Source organism: Orycteropus afer, unplaced genomic scaffold (assembly GCF_000298275.1).
Source record: "Orycteropus afer afer isolate SDZICR_OR568_19922 unplaced genomic scaffold, OryAfe1.0 scaffold00007, whole genome shotgun sequence".
Lineage (NCBI taxonomy): Eukaryota > Metazoa > Chordata > Mammalia > Tubulidentata > Orycteropodidae > Orycteropus > Orycteropus afer.
The window spans coordinates 18288433-18307572 of record NW_006921594.1 but is presented as its reverse complement, the minus strand read 5'-3'; the positions used below and the strand labels follow the sequence as shown (position 1 = coordinate 18307572).

The window sequence follows — 19140 nt, the reverse complement described above, 5'->3', positions numbered from 1 at the left end:
CCTCCCCTCCCACCCCTGGTAACCAACAAAGAAAATTTCCTTCTATAGATAAACCTTTCCTTAACTTTTACAATAACGGACTAATATAGTATTTGTCCTTTTGTGATTGACTTATTTGCCTCAGCATAATGTCCTCCAAGTTCATCCATGTTATGCGGTGTTTTGCACATTCTACATTATTCTTTAGCATTGCATAGTATTCCATGGTATACACAGATTCTTAATAAATACTTTACTGACTAAATATATGAATTCCCACGACTGTCAAAAGGATTTAATAATGTATCAGAAACTAAACATTCCTGTAAATTTGTACTTAAGAAATAATTTTTCATATATATTATCATCCTTCTCTCTTTTTAAAAGTGTGGAAGCATTTATCTATTTCTTCCCTTACAGGAGACAAAGGTCACAGCTTAAGAGTGAGTAAGGAGAGAAAAACAAAATTAAGAGATTATCAGATAGGTATTTTTAGCCAGAAAGTTAAAAGTTTTGTTTAACATTAGTTTGAATATACTCAATGGAATGAAAAGAAAAATAAACTTACTTTTTTAAAAACATTGGAAGAAGATGGAGGAAAATGAGGCAGAGGTGTGTAGAACATGTTTGACAAATTTGTTTGAAAAGAATGTTACATTTATACGCCACATTTTTTCATAAGCACTCATAATCTTTATAACTATTATTCCTGTAATAAAGGAAGAATAACCAAATTCCTCCTTAGAGTTACAAAAACCAAGGCTCAGTGTAGTTCATGATCCATATATCCAATAAGAAGCACTTCCAGGGCTGGAATCCTGATCTCCTAAATATTCATCAACACATAAGTGGTTCTGCTCCTGACGGATTTACTAACTGGAGATGTCGTGTGCCGTCGAGTCTGACTCAAGTCACAGCGACCCCTCCTTGGGTTTCAGAGGCAGTATCACTACAGAAGTAGATTGCCCAACATTCCTTCCAAGGAGTAGCTGGTGGGTTTGAACCACTAGCCTCCTGATTAGCACTTAGGCACTAGCCTTAGGCACTATGCTACCAGAGCTCCACTAATTGGAGAAGATACTTTCTTTTTATCCCTCCGTCCCTCCTTCCTTCCTTCCCTCTGTCTGTCCTTTCAGTTTATATACAGGCATCCCAGGGTTAGGGAAGAAAGTCTGACTTAAGGAAAACTACTTGTCCTGTAATATTACATAAATTTTCCCTCACTTTGAAAGGACTGAACCAACTCCTACTTGCAACAAATTCTTCATCACAGTCACTTTCATTTGCTGCACGTGCAGCTTTTAAATAATTAAATAGGCTTCAATCCTAACTAGGAGATTGTGTATACAAATATATGTATATATAGATACAGTATGAGCATGTGTGTGGCAGTGAAAGTGTGTACAAAAACAGATATATCCAGGAAGCCTTCAAGGAGGAGGTGGGGCTTGGGCTTCAAGCAGAATTAGATAGGCAGAGCATGTACCAGAGGAATGGTGTAAATGCAGTTGTGAAAGTGTAAAGTGAGCCCTCCATACTTAGAGAAGGTACATAGGGTAGTTTGGGTACATAGAGTCTATAGGGTACTGGAATGAAGAGGTTGCCTAAAAAATCACAGGAAATCAGTTTAAAGAAACAAATATGAGGTTACAGAGACCTTTAATATCTACAATAAAGAATTTGGATTTTCATACCTGTCAGTCATTTTGAAATTATTTTTAAAGTACTATCATCCTTTCTTTTTAAAGAAATCATATATGAAACACCAACATGCAAAACAAATTAAAAGAGGGACAGTTTCTTGGATTGAAGCTGTTCCCCCAGCTGCCCTCACCCTCTGAGGAGGAGAGTTTTAAAACAATAGTTATGAGTGTTGACAAGTTTTGGGCAAGGAATAGAGAGTGGCATCGAAGTCTGGAGACAGAAAGCACAGAGGCCGGACTGTCAGGGCTGCCAGTGGGAATGGAAGGCAAAGACAGCTGTAGACAGAAGAATCAGAACAAAGGCAGGATGAGCTCAGAGATTCACATCTGGGCAGCTGTGGAAGATGATAGTGCAATCCCAGAAATGGTGAAAAGCAGAGGCCGGGCAGCTGCCAGGTCTGGTGAAAGACTAAGATGTACTTTTAAATGTGTCTTAAACATTTAGGCATGTCCACTACAGCATGCCATGGTCACAGGAATAGAAAGTAACACTTTTCTCTGGGCAAGTATTTCTTCCCTTTTCCAATAAACCAAAAAAAAAAAAACAACCCAAACTCACTGCCATCGAGTTGGACCAGACTCATGGTGAGCCCCCCCCCTTGGGTTTCCGAGGCAGTATCACTAGGGAAGTAGACTGCCCAACCAGCTAGCCTCTGGTTATTTAAAAAACAAAACAAAACAAAAAACATTGCAAGAGTCAGGAAGCTGCACTTTGTTAAACTGAGAAACTTTTAAAAGGAATATTTCACGTACAAGTCCAACATGAAGAAGATACAAACTCCTCAAGGCCACATTCTAAGAGGACTGTTTTCATTTTAGTAACATTTCTGTTCTTTAGACAGTCTAGATACTTAGCATATTAATTTTTATCTCTAAACATTAGTTTCTCCAGTGGCATTAAGTACAATTAAATGATTTATTTCCAACACAGGTGTAACAAATTATTTTTCAAATATAAGTCTTGTGCTTTGAAATCAGACACAAGGAAGTGAAGTGTCTTGAATATGTGCACCTGACCCACTACAGTAATTCTGGTTAAGAGTACTTTGAGAATGAATAACCGTTTTCTGGCAATCTGCATTGAGGAGGACGAGCTGCTCTGTGTTCCTGAGACCTGTGATGCAAGCACTCCCGCCCTTTTCTGGGAACACAGAAAGCCTGACTCAGGCAGCTGCAGCTATTAAAGCAGCTCCAGCCTGCACACTTCCCTGCTGGGGTGAGTGCCACCGCAAAGATGAAGCTAGCTGACTTGTGCTGGCTGAGCTCAGCCGTCCTGGCTGCTCAGAGCTTTTTGGTTGTGGCAAACAATGAAACAGATGAAGTTAGGGATGAAACCATGAAGGACGCCTGCCCGGTGAGGCTGGAAAGCAGAGGGAAATGCGAGGAGGGAGGAGAATGTCCCTTCCAGGTGAGCCTGCCCCCCTTGACTCTTCAGCTCCCGAAGCAGTTTGGCAGGCTTGAAGAGGTGTTCAAAGAAGTCCAGAACCTCAAAGAAATTGTAAATAACCTGAAGAGATCTTGCCAAGACTGCAAACTACAGGCTGACGACAGCAGAGACCCAGGCAGGAACGGACTACTGGTCCCCAGCTCTGGAGCCCCAGAAGAGGCTGCTGACAACAGAGTTAGAGAATTAGAGAGCGAGGTTAACAAGCTGTCCTCTGCCCTGAAAAATGCCAAAGAGGAGATTGACGGGCTTCACGGTCGCCTGGAGAAGCTGAATCTCGTCAATATGAACAACATAGAAAACTATGTTGACAGAAAAGTGGCCAATCTAACATTGGTTGTCAACAGTTTGGATGGCAAATGTTCATCACAGTGTCCCAGCCAAGAACAAATACAATCACGTCCAGGTATGTATAAGAATGTTTCTTTATCATTTGTTCATGAATGTTATATAGTTATGCAGTACCTACAAACAATAACCTGAACAATTAAGCTACAGAAATGATGGACTAAATAACTTTTTATTTATCAAGGTAGTACAGAAAAGCAAATGCCTTTGTTAAAGTGACTACAGAAATGATTCATGACTTAAGTGTAGAAACTATAATCAGACCATTCTGTACTCATCAGAAAGCACTGTCAGTCAAGATCTTACTTACTAATGCTAGACCTACACACAAGCCACTCCTCAGAAGGAAGGTTGGGCAATCCTACTTCCATAGTGATACTGCCTCGGAAACCCAAGGAGGGGTTGCTATGAGTCGGGGCCGACTCGACGGCAAATAACAACAACAACAACACACAAGCAGAAGCAGAAGGAGTATTTCTTAATGTTTTAGTGCATTTAACTCATCTATCTCTTCACTGAGTGCGTGAAAACAATAGAGCTCAGGCAATGTTTACAGTTAAGTTTTGTTCATCAGAAATCAGGTTCTGGAGGATTGCCTTATGGTCGGCTGTGTGCCGTTTCTCAGTCAACAGGAGATCTCTGAAAGGTTTTAGCAAGTGATCTGTAGTCCAGAATCCCAAATATCTAGCAAAAAAAGGGAAAGTTTACAGATGGGATAAAAGTAGCTATGTGGCTTCATGTGTGTGCAAAATGTCTAGCTTTGAGATCTTGTGTCACAAAAATATTTTAAGGGGAAAGTTGTGGCATGCCTCTAAGGGAAGAACTGCATTCTTATTTCTTTAACTCTTGTACCTTAAATCAGAATTCATATAAAACATATAAAAAAAGAACACACCTTCACCATCCAAATTACTTGAACTATCTTCAGTAAATACACACTAAAGACCACACATCTAGACCACCTACTGTGTCCCTGAACTTTAACAGTGTCATTGGTTCCTGAAGCAGGGCTTTCCTCCCAGTTCCTGGAAATTGCTGCTGATGGTCTTTTTACACCATGTAAAGCTATCTCTGAATTAAGACCTCCACTCCTCATGAGTATGAGGCAGAGGGGTCCTGGGGCCCAGGTAGAGAGCACGTTCATTTGGAATAAGTACTGCAGTATGTTCTATCACCCGGGAATGTGCCAGTGAAGGTGGATGGCTGTTCCAAGAACCACAGCCAGCACCCTGGCAGCCTGTACCTGAGGTTACCCTGCACATTGCTAGCACAGAAGTTCACATCCTAGGTGATATTCCTCAGTGCACATTAGATTCATTAGATTTCGCTTTGCATGGCAACCTGTAATGGCAAAAACAAGATTCCACTATTTTTCTACTAAAAGATTTGGGAAAATACCTGAATATTGAGAGTTCTAAATACACATTAATAGATTTTTTATGCCTGAGAGAGGCTTATATTAAACTGATCTGACTCGATTTTTATAAAAATTATCTAGGAGTAAGTATCTTTGATTCCTGTAGAACCTTATTAATTGGTTGTTGCTCTTATGCTGAACACAATCACCTATTATTTCTTTCTAGAAACCAAACATGGGAAACACTGGCTAAATACTTCCTTAGATAATAAATTCAGAATATTAGTGTATTATTGGAAAAAATTTTAATTTTACTTATGTTTCCTTATTTAGTTCTCATACAAGTAAAATAAAAATGAATCTATGATGCTGTATATTAGAATTTTAAAATGTATCATTTGGAACATATTCTATAAAACCTTCTGACAATGGAGACTAGCAGCCCCTTTCCAGGAAAAAAAGAAAAAAAGCAAAACAAAACCTCAGAAAACCAAATCCACTGCCATTGAGTCGATATTGACTCTTAGTTACCCCATATCCCATAGGTCAGAGTAGAACTGGCTCACAGAGTTTCTTAGGCTGTAAATTGTTATGGGAGCAGACTGCCACATCTTTGTGCCATGGAGAGGCTGGGGGTTCAAACTGCTAACCTTCTGGTTAGCAGTCACTAGGTCTCCTTCAGGTGAAAGAAGCCTGTGCTTCCTTTGTATGCATAGAATGGAGCTCTAGGAGACTAGGAATTATTTGACTTTCAAGACCAAGGAATGCAGTGCTTAGAAGGACAAGCTTCACAGCCAGACAGATCTAAGTTTGTGTCCTGTCTCTGCCACTTACCACTTATGTGAACTTGGGCAAGGCACTGATCCGGCTGGAATGGAAATATACTCACCCATAAATTGGGAATAATACCTACATCATAAGGTTGATGTGTGTTAAGTGTGAAAATATTATCAAGTCTTTGACACAGTACTTAGAACATAAAGACTTACTCACTAAACTCACTGCCGTAGAGTCGGATCCAACTCATGGCAACCTCTCCTTGGGTTTCTGAGGTGCTATCACTACAGAAGTAGATTGCCCAATCTCCTTCTGAGGAGTGGCTGGTGGTTTCCACCAGCCTTCTGGTTAGGAGTCAAATGCCTTAGGCATTAGGCCACCAGACTAGATTGTAACTATCACTTTTATTTATTATTGTTATTATGGTTGTTTGTTGCTGATGTTGACATTATTATCAACCAAGAGAATGTCTGAGAATCTAGTTTGGCTTTAATAGCACATGAGGTCACAAAACATAGTTTTAGGGTCTTGTGACAACTATTTCTTAGTCCTTTAATAAACATTTGCCAAACAGATTCAAGTAGGTTTAGTATGGCAAGATTTCATTATTGTAATTGAATGACTGAATTATCAAACTTTGTATATGTAAAGAATTATTCATTTTTTTACTATGAAAATCCAATGTCTTCTTTTTCTTCCTTCAGTTCAACATCTAATATATAAAGATTGCTCTGAGTACCACACATTAGGCAAAAGAAGCAGTGAGACCTACAGAGTTACACCTGATCCCAAATACAGTAGCTTTGAAGTTTACTGTGACATGGAGACCATGGGGGGAGGCTGGACAGTGCTGCAATCACGTCTTGATGGAAGCACCAACTTCAACAGAACATGGCAAGACTACAAAGTTGGTTTTGGAAACCTCAGAAGAGAATTCTGGCTGGGAAATGATAAAATCCATCTTCTGACCAAGAGTAAGGACATGATTCTGAGAGTAGATCTTGAAGACTTTAATGGTGTCAAACTATATGCCTTGTATGATCACTTTTATGTGGCTAATGAGTTTCTCAAATACCGTGTGCACATTGGTAATTATAATGGCACGGCCGGAGATGCTTTACGTTTCAATAAACAATATAACCATGATATGAAATTTTTTACCACCCCAGATAGAGACAATGATCGATACCCTTCTGGGAACTGTGGGCTCTTCTACAGTTCAGGCTGGTGGTTTGATGCATGCATTTCTGCAAACTTAAATGGCAAATATTATCACCAAAAATACAGAGGTGTCCGGAATGGGATTTTCTGGGGCACCTGGCCTGGTATGAGTGATGCACATCCTGGTGGCTACAAGTTCTCCTTCAAAGAGGCCAAAATGATGATTAGACCCAAGCACTTTAAGCCATAAATCACTAGTGCTCATTCCTAATAAGGCTTCAGCACTTTGGAAAATGCCTTGTTTCATACTCCCTTTCCATGGTTCAAAAATGTGTCTCTGAATAGTGGGTTCTTATGCTACACAGCATTGAAATAAAGCTGAAAAATATACATTTTGCTGCTATAATAGTTTTATACAAACAAACACTTGTAAGTAATTAGGAATATTAAGAACTATTCATTAGATTTATAATTCTCTTATTTTTTATTAATTGAAAAATTTTATTACTTGCTACAAAATTGTTTACTTAGTGGGCTAGATTTTACATGAGTAATCTGTATTTTCATTATGTTTAAGTCCGTCTGAAGGTGTATTAGTTTTTCAGGCCACAGTGATTTGCATGGTTATTTGTCTCTAAACAGCATAACTCTCAATTGGAGATGAACACACTCAATTTATGGCATTTCCTTTGGGTCAGGGAGACCCTACAGTAGTATAGTTCCCAGGTAAAGGGAAATAATATCTATAATTAAACATGCTCATGTAATATTCATGAAATGTAAAATATCCATCATTTAGAACATTTTAAAATGTGGTAGCATAACGTCACTCCTAAAAAGAAAATAATGTCATTCATACAATAATGTCATCTTAAAGGCCACAGTTTAACCTTTTCTATGTTTGATGGTGAACACTGCTTTAACTTCCTTTGCTCTGTATGCATCATAGTTTGTAATATAAGACTTCTCATTACTGTGCTAGACTACTGGTAGGCTTTTCTCGAGGGGGAGGCAGGGTGTAGTGAGGGGGTAGTGTTTATAGGTCAATTTTATCACCTAAGCGATATAATATCATTAAGTGATTTACTTTAGAGATAGAGAGCTGTGATAAAAAATGGACTCATCACAAAATAAATTTTAAGAAAAATATCTGCTCATATACACAGTGTCTACTGATTTAATGGGAAATAGTTATAATTTCAGGGGAATTTGGCAAATCTATTAAGCCATATAATACTCAAAAGCTTATCTTTCTATCTTTCCACTATTTCAAAGGATCAAAATCTTATTTTCCATTAAACATTTATAATGTTTCTCTAACAAAATATTCTGTAACAATTCCTCTTTAGTATACCACTCAGTATAAAATATAATCTAGACTCTGATGATCTTTAACATGCTAATGAAAATAGATTATAACTGAGGAAGTTTTTTTTTTTTTTTTGCCTTAGCATAGCTATCTCCTAATATGTATTACTATTCAGAAATGTAGATTGGCTACTCATAAATATATTATTTAAGGCCTTATGTTTCTTTTAGTGACTAGTTATTTGTTACATAATTAAGACTCTGTGTTTCTGATATTTATCATTATATGAAAATACTGACTAAAATGACTCCTCAAAAATTCCACATGGAATCAATTCATCTACTACTGGGAAAAAATAAGATCTTTCAAACTAATAAGGAGTAATTCTCCAAATGAATTGATAGTACATTGGTCCAGTAAATAAAAAGCTTAAATATACAAGCATAGAAAATATCCTGGAAACTAAATTTGCTGGTCCTTATTTTTGAATAGCTACCCAGGATAAGGTTTTAAAGGTAAAAATGATGGTAATGTCATAAATTCTCGTTTAAAATTCTTATTTTCTTTTATGTATAAATAGGTTTATGTTTTATGCCTTTTAAAATCTTATAAAATAAAACATTTAATGTTCACATCTTATTTCCTCAGTGTAGAAATATTAACTATTACTGTTTGCAAAATAATATTTATACACTTACTCTTCTCTGAGAACTTGTATAATGTTTAGCTAACCTAGACAATATCCTTGACTCTTTGAAGACTTTAATCAGTACTTTTGCATGAATGTGAGGCTCTGGTGACTTAGTGGTTAAAGCACTTGGCTGCTAACTAAAGGGTTGGTGGTTCAAAACCACCAGCAGATCTGCGGGAGAATGATGTGGCAGTCTGCTTGCATAAAGATTTCTAGCCTTAGAAACTCTAGGTAGTTTTACTTTGTCCTATAGGGTCGCTATGAGTCAGAATCGACTCAACAGCAGCTTTTTTTTTTTTTAATTGCATGAAGAGGAAGGCAAAGGCAAATAAAGGAACATTACTACCTTATTTCTCTCTATAGTATTTTTGAGATATTTAAAATACCAAAGTTTCCAGATCATCTGTGGCATTCAAGTCCATCTCCCATCCATCATTTATATTGCTGCTCTGACCCAGCCCTCATCACCTCCTTAGGATAATACACACGCTCCTAATAGAAGCCCATGCCTCCAGTTTCAAAATACTCCAATTCATCTTCTGTATCACTGCCACAGGGATTATTCAAAAATATAATATTGATCATGTTATTGTCCTGCTTAAAATCTTTCGATAACACTTCACTTCTCATAAGATAGAATCTGGCAATCAAGTCCCTATGAGATCTGCCTACCTTTTAAACTCTGTTTCTGTCATTCCCACCATACTGAATGCCTTGGTTGTTCTCAAACAAACCATCTTCTCGTTTTCATTGCTTTGCATATAATGTTCCCTTGCTCTAGATGGTGGCAGAGTGATTAAGTTCTTGGCTGCTAACCAAAATGTTGGCAGTTTGAACCCACCAGCTGCTCCATGGGAGAAAAATCATGGCAGTCTGCTTCTGTAAAGATTCACAGCCCTAGAAACGCTATAGGGCAGTTCTACTCTTTCTTACAGGGTTGTTATGAGTTACAATCAACTTGATGGCAAGGGGTTTTGTTTCCTTTTGTTTGTTTTTGGTCTAGAGAGAATGTCATCCTCAGTTCCCACCAGGTTTTGTCTTATCACACATGATTAAGACCTTGGGATTCAGCAGGCAAACTTCCTAGATTTGAATTCCAGCTCCACCATTTGCAAACTGTGCAATAACAGGCAAGTCATTTAAATTTACCATGCTTTGGCTTCTTCAGTTACAAAACAGAGATAAGAATAATATCTACTTTATAGGGCTACTGAGAAGGTTAAATGACATAATAAATATAAAGCATTTATAACATACTTAATATTATCATTAAAAAAAAACCCTCACTGCCATGGAGTGGGATCTGACTCAGAGAGTCCCCTCCTTGGGCCTCCAAAGCAGTATCATACAAAAATACATTGCCTAGTCTTCTTTCTGGGGAGTGGCTGGTGGGTTTGAAATGCCAGACTTCTGGTCAGCAGTCAAATACCTTAGTATCCTAAGTAGTTCTCTCTTCTGAGCAGTCTTTCCTGATGACATTAGGAAGATTTGCCACCTCTCTTCTTGGATCTTATACCATCCTATATATTCCTTGGGAGCTCTGGTGGCATAGTGCCTAAGGCACTGACTGCTAACCAGAAGGTTGGCGGTTCAAACCCACCAGCCACTCCTCAAAAGGAGGGTTGAGCAATCTATTTCTGTAGTGATACTGCCTCGGAAACCCAAGGAGAGGGCGCTATGAGTCAGAGACGACTCGACAGCACCTAACAACCACCACAACAACATATATTCCTTATTATATACTACATTACTCAATAATTGTCTAGATTGCTCCCTGAAATCAATCTCTGCCTGGCTAGGATGTAAAGGAAATCTGAGATGGGAGTGTTGTTACTCAAAATAGTTCCTCCATATGTTGCCATGGAGGAAGAGCTGTAGTCTAAACAAGCCAAAATTATAATTGGGAAAGGAGAGGTTATTGTTAAATCTGAGGATTTTGGGGAGACTGAAATCAAGGAGGGGAGCTCTGGTTACATAGTGTCTAAGGCATTTGACTACTAACCAGAAGGCTGGCAGTTCAAACCCACCAGCCACTCCTCCGAAGGAAGATGGGGCAATCTACGTCCATAGTGATACCACCTCGGAAACCCAAGGAGGGGTCATTATGAGTTGGAGCTGACTCGTGGGCAGTGAGTCTTTTTCGTGTGTTTGCTTGTTTATTGAAGCCAAGGGAGAATATAGCAAAGCAGGATCAGATATACCATTGGATTGGCTACCAAACAGTGGCAAACTTTTAGAAAGGGGTCCAGAAAATGCCTTGGGTAGAAGCCACATAGATGGGTATGACTGCACCAGGCTAGGCACTGATTGTTCTCCTTGACTCAGGTCCTTAAGAGACGGAATTACTTTTCATACTTCTTATAGTATATTGTAATTTTTAAATTAAGTTTTAAATCCATAAACTTTTACATTGTTTAAAATTACAGACTAAAGATCCTTTGCAAACTACCTCCAATTCTAATCTCATCCCTCTCCCCAGAGCTAACATGCTTACTTGGCTGAAACTAAACTCTAATTTCAATCTGTGTACTGTCAGATTACAACATCTACTGAAATACAGCTTTTCCAGGTCTCCTTTATTTATTGATTGGAAAAAGTTGGAAATAAGAATACTAAAAACTAAAACAAAAGTGAAACTCACTGCAGTGGAGTCTCATAGAGACCTTATGGGACAGAGTAAACTTGCCTATAGGGTTTCTAGGGCTGTGAATTGAAGCACACTGCCTTATCTTCCTACCACGAGAGGCTGGTGGGTTCGAACTTCTCTTTTAGATTAGCAGCTGAATGCTTTAACCACTCCACCACCACAGCTCCTTAAACAAGAATACAAATGAGGGAAACTGTGTGTACTTGGAGAACTCAGAGTACCCTGAATTCTCGAACGTGATTGATCCCCCTTTGCTCCTTCAGGTGTATCCCCCGCACACACGTTTGATGAGGCTCCTCTTCCTCTGCTTAAAGGCACTGTCATTCGTTCCTGAGAGAATGATCTTAATTGTCTCTTAGGCTCCTTCATCCCACTCCCTATGTCTCAAGATCTGTCACTAGGGTGTCTTATCCTAGTGCTGCTGCAACAGAAATATTCCAAGTGGCTTCTAAGAAGAGAAACCTATTTTCTCCCAGAGCTCAGAAGGCTAGAAATCTTACTCTGAGCACCAGCTGTGGGGAAAGGTTCTCTCTGTGTCAGCTATGGGGGAAGATTCTTGTCTATTTCAGCCTCTGCAGCCCCAGTGCTCCTCGATTCCTTGGAGATGTTCACGTGGCACCTGTCTTCCCATTCATTTGTATTTGCTTGTCTCTGCATCTATGCTGCTCTTTATATAACTCAGATCAGGTTTGGGACATGCCCTATTCTGACATGGCCTCAAAACATAACAAAAGAAGCCCTATTTCCAAATGGGATTACATCCACAGGTCTAGGGGTTGGGATTCCAATGCATATTTTTGGGATACAATTCAGATCATAACACAGGGCATGCACTGATGTCAATTACAGCATTAAAGCAGAGAAGTGTTTGCAAGGCTTTGCTAATTAATATCAGCAGAAAGCTGGGGAATACATGTGGGGACAGATTTAGAGATTGCCTGACTAAGGAAGGAGGAACAGAATTTTATATGTGGCTGAATTTATTGATATAATCACATTTACTGGAAGTTCTAGATTCAGTGGACTGGTTTGAATAGATGTTTTTAGTTCCAATAGCTTACCTGATAAATTAACAGAAACCTAGACTCAATAGCAGCTTGTGATAACTAATGTTCAGAAGCCAGATACATCTTGGAACTCAAATGCTTATGGAGATAAGAATGCTGGGATGGATTTAGTCTTAATTTATTCAACAAATATTCATTGAGTGTATTCTATGTGCCAGGCCATATTCTAGGAGGCTGGAAATAGATCAGTGAACAAAACAGACAAAAAGCCTGTATTTGTAGAGTTTACATTTTATCAGAGGAGACAATAAACAAATAAGCAATAAATATTTATTCATGAAAATATTTTTCATGATAAATACCATGAAAAATTAGGCAAAGTGAGGGGTATCACAGGAGGATATGCTATTTTATAGAGGGATGTTAGGGGAGTCCTCTCTGAGGAGGTGCCATTTGAACAGAGACTTGAAATAATAGGGCAAGCCATGCAGATATCTGGGGGATGAGTATTCTAAGCAAAGGAAACATCACTAACAAAGGTTCAGAGTCTGGAAAGTTCTTGGTATATCTGAAGATCATCAAGGAGCCAGTATGGTAAAAGCGGAGTCTGGAGTGGGGGAGAGAAGATGAAGAACTTGAGGATGTGGAAGGACACAAGATGGGACAAGGGTGCCAGATCATCAAGGCCTTGTACCCCATGGGGAGGATTTTGTCTTTTGTTCTGAGTGAGATAAGAGCTGTGAGGGATTTGAGCAGAAGAGTGACATGATCTCATTCAGTTCTAAAAGGATTACTCTTATTGTTGAGAGGAGACTAGACTGTAGGGAGATAAGGATGGAAGGACAGTTTGATGGATGAAATAATCTAGACGAGAAATTATGAAAGCATGAACTACAGTGGTTGTAGTGACGTAGGTTTATTTCAAAGATAAAGCTGACACAATGTGCTGATCGAGGGTCAGGAGTGGATAGTGAAAAAACTGGAGGTGTCACAGAAAACAAGATTTTAGATGAGTAAGATTGCAGGGAGAGCTTGTCTATCGTGTGTGGTGCGAGTGGATCAGAAATTTTGGACATTCTAAATACAAATACTGAGCAGATATCCCAGTGGATGTAGGCATTTGGATATTCCTCTGAAGTTCATGGAAGACATCTGTTGTTGTTGTTGTTGTCATGTGCTGTTGAGTTGGCCCAGACTCATAGCAACCCCTCCTTGGGTTTCTGAAGCAGTATCACTACCGAAGTAGATTGCCCAATCTTCTTTCCGAGGAGTGGCTGCTGGGTTTGAACTACCAGCCTTCTGGTTAGCAGTCAAGTGCCTTAGGCACTACACTACCAGAACTCCTGGAAGACATCTAGGGTTTACAAATATGTTTGAGAGCTGCCAGAATATAGATGCTAACGAATCCATGGGCCTAGATGAGATAACCAAGCAAGTAAGCATATGGAAGAAAGACTTTCACAAAAGGAGCCACAAGACAAACTGACCTTGTAGAGGTATAGATGAGAAAGATCCAGTATCACTGTACCCACCCACCCCATATTATAACTAGGTCATTTGAGAGGTCCCACGGCCACTCCTTCGTGGAGAGGGCAGAGATATATTTCCAGTAGAACAGATACTCTAGATTATTTTAGGTTTGGATTTGCTTTTTCTTTTCTGTCTTGCTTCTGCCAGCAACACTATTTTGTGTGTACTTGGAGAACTCAGAGTACCATCATGCCATCATGGTCTCAGATGCCATCATGGTATTCCACAATGGTACTTTATAAAATCACTTCAAGTGAAAAAAGCAAGAATGACCCACTGAAGCCTCACATATTGTTTCCTCTGCAAGATAATACCTTGTGAGGCTGGGGTGTTGTCATATAAGATGCAATGTGTGTGTGTATGTGAGTGTGTATATATGCACACAACAAAATATGAAGTAGGTCACAGACCAAAACACTTTCTTATTTGTTAACAACATACTATCCAAGTTTGCAAAACAATTTATAGTTATTTCAAACCATATGTTATTGTTGTTGTTAGGTGCCATCAAGTTGGTTCTGATTTATAGCGACCTCATGCATAACTCTGGTAGCATAGTGGCTAAGACACTTGCTTGCTAACCAGACGGCTGGCGGTTCAAACCCACCAGCCACTCCTCGGAAGGAAGGTTGGGCAATCCTACTTCCGTAGTGATACTGCCTTGGAAACCCAAAGAGGGGTCGCTATGAGTCGGGGCCGACTGACGGCAAAACAACACAACAACAACATGCATAACAGAAAGAAACATGATTGTGTAGTGCTGAAGGCTAACCAGAAGGCTGGTGGTTCAAACCCACCAGCCACTCCTCAGAAGGAAGATTGGGCAATCTACTTCCATAGTGATACTGCCTTGGAAACCCAAGGAGGGGTTGCTATGAGTCAGATCCTACTTGATAGCAGTGAGTTTGGTTTTGAGTTTTGTGCCATCCTCACAATAATAAGCATGTTTGAGCCCATAGTTGCAGCCACTGTGTCAATCTATTTGGGTACTAATTTGCTATGAATAAAAACCTTCAGTTAAGCAGAGACTGGTTCTACTCCCTTTCTCTTTATTTTAGAGACAGTAATGGTCAAAACTTGTGTTTCTTTTCACAGATATTTTCCAGGTTAGAGTTAATCTAAAATTTATATTTCTAATAGCTTTTAAACTGCTAACATTAGAATGGCATTAGATGAATGTGACTGGATATAGGCATTTGCATATTTCTCTGAAGCTCAGGTGAGATGTCTAGGGTTCAGAAATACGTTAGAGAGCTGCCAGAGTACAGATGGTAGTGAATCCATGGGTCCTTTAATGTGTGGTCGAGCTGCAGATGGAAAATGCAGCCCTCTGCACATGGGTAGGCTTCATATGCATGTACATATACATAGATTTATACATACAACATATGTATGTACATGGTCTATGTAAATACTTAGATATGTTATTTCTAACACACATGCTATAATACAAAAAGAAACTAGCACATAATAAAACATATGCAGCTCTTATACATGTGGTCAAAACTCAAGACCACAAAAATCACCATGAGCCAATAGCTAGCTTATTTGAAATAAATTGCCATAAGCTAGAACTTTATTTCCTTTCAATCTCCTACATCAAATCCTTGGCAATCAGTGCTTCTTGCTATTCCTTTTTACTACTCCTCCCCCCTCCACAATCCCATAGTATGGTTTCCTTTCCTGTCCAGACTTTGGTTTTTCTATACATTTCTGTCAGGCCAGCAGCCTACTGTCCTTGTGCCCACATTCAACTCTGCCTCTGCACCTTTGCTCATTGAAAATTACGAGGCAAATCATGATTAAAGCCCTGATCTAGCTCATTTGTGTTCCCAGACACAGCAAAACTTTTTAAAAAGAGCTGTATTATTTTATTAATCATTTTTACAAGGAAATCTACACTATACCTCTGACAATATATGCTCTACTTTTGAATGAAAATATTTTTAAAGGAATGTGCTGACCTTTTTTTGTCTTAGCCTCTCAAAGATAACTTGTATTATACTCATTATTTAAGCCAATAATTTACTATTTGTGTATAGTATGCATGACATAGTGCTATATGCTTTTTAAAGTATTTTGAATAAGACCTTTTCAAAATAATAACTTTCTAAACTTAAAATCTGAGTTTAATCACTAGCAGTCAAGCTCAAACTCACTGTCAAGTTGATTCCGACTCATCTGAGTAACTAATAAGAATGCTACTCCTTACAATGCATTGCTCATCTATTACAGAGGGACTGTACAAATGTTCAGCTTATTTTGGATTACATAGGATTGAAAACTTGTTCAGTTTCTATCTCTGGAAACTGGCCTTCTCATCTTCTACAAGAAGTGGCAAGCAAATTGTGCTCATGTTGTGAAAGTTTATCAAAGAAGGCTACACAAAATTATTTGCTTATATTCATTTCCCACTCAGCAAAGGGAATATCACATTTTTTTTCGTTCAATCTAAGTAAACGTTTTAAATATTTTGTTTAGAATGTACTACTTTTGGGGTATTTTGTTTCTACATATTACTAATAATAAACAGCTGACACTTGCTGAGTGCCAGCCATGTGCTGGACACTTTCCTAGAAGCATTTCCAATGTTATCTCTGCTGTGATTAATGCAGCAATAAGCTTTATACACACTAAATGCTGTTCCTGGGGGAAAAAAAAACAACTCTCAAATCTAGATATTGTTTATCATTTGTGGACCCATAGCTATTGACATCTTTCCTAGCATTCTTGAAGCAGGCTAATTTTCCAGGGGTAAAATACACCAACAGTAAACCTCAGTATCACCCTGCTTTGACTTTCTATGTGAATCTATGAAATGGAAAACAGTTCCAATTAAATCTCAGTATAAGGTGAGACATTTCACTTTTTATCTTATCAAAACAACTGCATAATATTTTGTTAACAATAGATATTTCAAAAATTAATACATTTCAAGTGGATTAATGTCCCTACTTAACCTAATGCTTAAAATTTGTTATTTTCTGCCTACACCTAAATCAGAATTTATAACAACTCTCACAGAAAAGGCAAACAAGTTTCTACACTCTCCAAACACTATTTTATTCCCATGGTTACTGTGGTAGAATTCACTGATGAACAAATTCTGCTTAAGTACAGAGAGCACTTTTTAAGTAATTTAGAAGCCAAAGTATTTCTTATGTAAATAGCAAAGTCTTTTTTTTTTTTAAATTTTCATCTGTTAAATAAAACCATTGTTTTGAAATGAGAATCTCATTTATAAATGAATGGTGTTGGTACAGAGATACTTTTTTTTTGTAAGGAATGCTTGGGTGCTGCAAAGTTAAGCACTCAACTACTAGCCAAAAGGTTGGCGGTTTGAATGCACACAGAGGCTCCTTGAGTTACAGGCTTGATGAGCTGCTTCTGAAGGGTCCCAGCCTTGAAAACCCTGTGGAGCACAGTGTTAGTGTGTACACAGGGGGTCGCCATGACTCAGACTAGAGTCAACGGCAACTAACAACGTATTTTGTAAAATTTTTGTTTTTATGTGAACAAGACAACTGTTAAAAAATCTACAGAGGCCCTGATATCATGTGTGATTCTGTAAGGTGGACAGGAAAGAATGACACTTTCTTGACGAATGCAGGTTTGGTATTTAACACATCAAACTGCTAGAGTAGAGGTTTTTCAAACTATATCCCCAGAGGCCCTATGATTCTGCAGATATATGTGAAGACTGCCAAAAGAAGTAGGGTTGGAAGAACCCAGGAGAAGTCTGATGTAGGAAACACTGTTCACCCAGAAGTCTGCTTTTATTTTATATCTTGGGGCTACATCTTCAATTTCACTTAAGAGTTTTTTTTTTTTTTTTTTAAGTATTTGAAAAAGCATTGCTTTCCCATTGCATATGACTTTCGAGGTTTAGCTGGCAAAATAAAATTGGAATAGCTGTATGGTGGTTCTGACTTGGTTGATGTTCCTACGTTTAAACACTGAAACCTCTGAGAGTTTGGGCTGACTTTATCTGAAAACTTCAGAAACTCGGAAGAAATTTTTCGTTTTTAAGTTTGCCTTTTAAAATAGTGCTTTAGTAGCATGATTACCTCAGTGTAGGGTTTTACTAATTACCATGTACATTCACTCCTTTGAAAATCTCAGCTGTACGACATATAAGACAGTGAGCTAAATAAGAGTGCAAAAAACAAAAAAGGTAAGATGAATACCATGCACTTCTGACTCTCAAATTTCTTAGAAGCTACTATAGATAAGCTTTTAAAAAAAGACAGAAAGAAAATAATGAGTGACATAAGGAAAGTACAAGCACTATGTGGGAAAATTACTGAAGTAGGTGATCACCTTTTGTCAGGACAGGGAATGGTTCAAAGAGGTTGGATCTGAGCGGTGCTGGAAAGGCAGGTGGAATTCTGAAGCACAGAAATGGGCTGGGCAGAATAAGCAAAATCATCCGGAGGCTGGGAAATCAGGAGCTGGTTAGAAAAATGGCAGCGTGTTCAATTTGGCTGGAAAATGGAGTATGCAGGAGGGAACATAAGGAGAGAAAAGAATGGAAGGTTGATTGTAAGGTTAAGGAGGAGGAGCTTAATCCTTATGATAAAGCAAAGAAAAATTCAAATCTAAGAATCTATAATGTCCCCCTGCCACCTACTGATCACTCAGTTCTGTTTTCTGGGTAATAATATGGTACTGGGTGGGAAGGAAAATGACAGGAACCCAGAAAATTGGAAAGAGTGTCTATAAAACAATGAAGTAGCCAGAGATATCGAGAAGATAAATGGGTTTAGTGTACAAATTGTCTGTAGGGAGAATGAGGATTCCCCAGTGGTACCTCAGGTGGCTTGGGGTGGAAGGGTTGAGGTGGGTGTAAATAGGAGAGCACCGAACAGAGGTTCACAGACCTTAAATGACTTGCTGACGTTTACAAAGAGATTTCATACAGAGCTAGAACTAACATCCAGTTTTACTGAACCACCACACCCATCAGAGAGTCTATCTCTCCCCAGTGTGTGTGCGGGGGGAGGCTATTAACATTTAAAATAATTTGAGCCTGTCTATTCTCAGTTGAAGGAGCTCTGGTAGCATAGTGGCTAAGGTACTTGATTGTTAACCAGATGGCTGGCAGTTCAAACCCACCAGCCACTCCTCAGAAGGAAGATGGGGCAATCTACTTCCATAGTGATACTGCCTCAGAAACCCAAGGAGGGG

The 19140-nt window shown here is 38.7% G+C and overlaps 2 protein-coding genes across 2 annotated transcripts in view; one reads left to right on the top strand and one right to left on the bottom strand.

Moving 5' to 3' along the window:
• CCDC146 (coiled-coil domain containing 146) overlaps positions 1 to 19140 on the bottom strand; it is a 155985-nt gene that overhangs the window by 123192 nt on the left and 13653 nt on the right. The window lies entirely within an intron of this gene.
• FGL2 (fibrinogen like 2) lies at positions 2917 to 7019 on the top strand. Its single transcript, XM_007944648.1, has 2 exons — positions 2917 to 3532; positions 6313 to 7019. Exons 1-2 carry the CDS (start codon positions 2917 to 2919, stop codon positions 7017 to 7019), a joined length of 1323 nt encoding a protein of 440 aa, XP_007942839.1.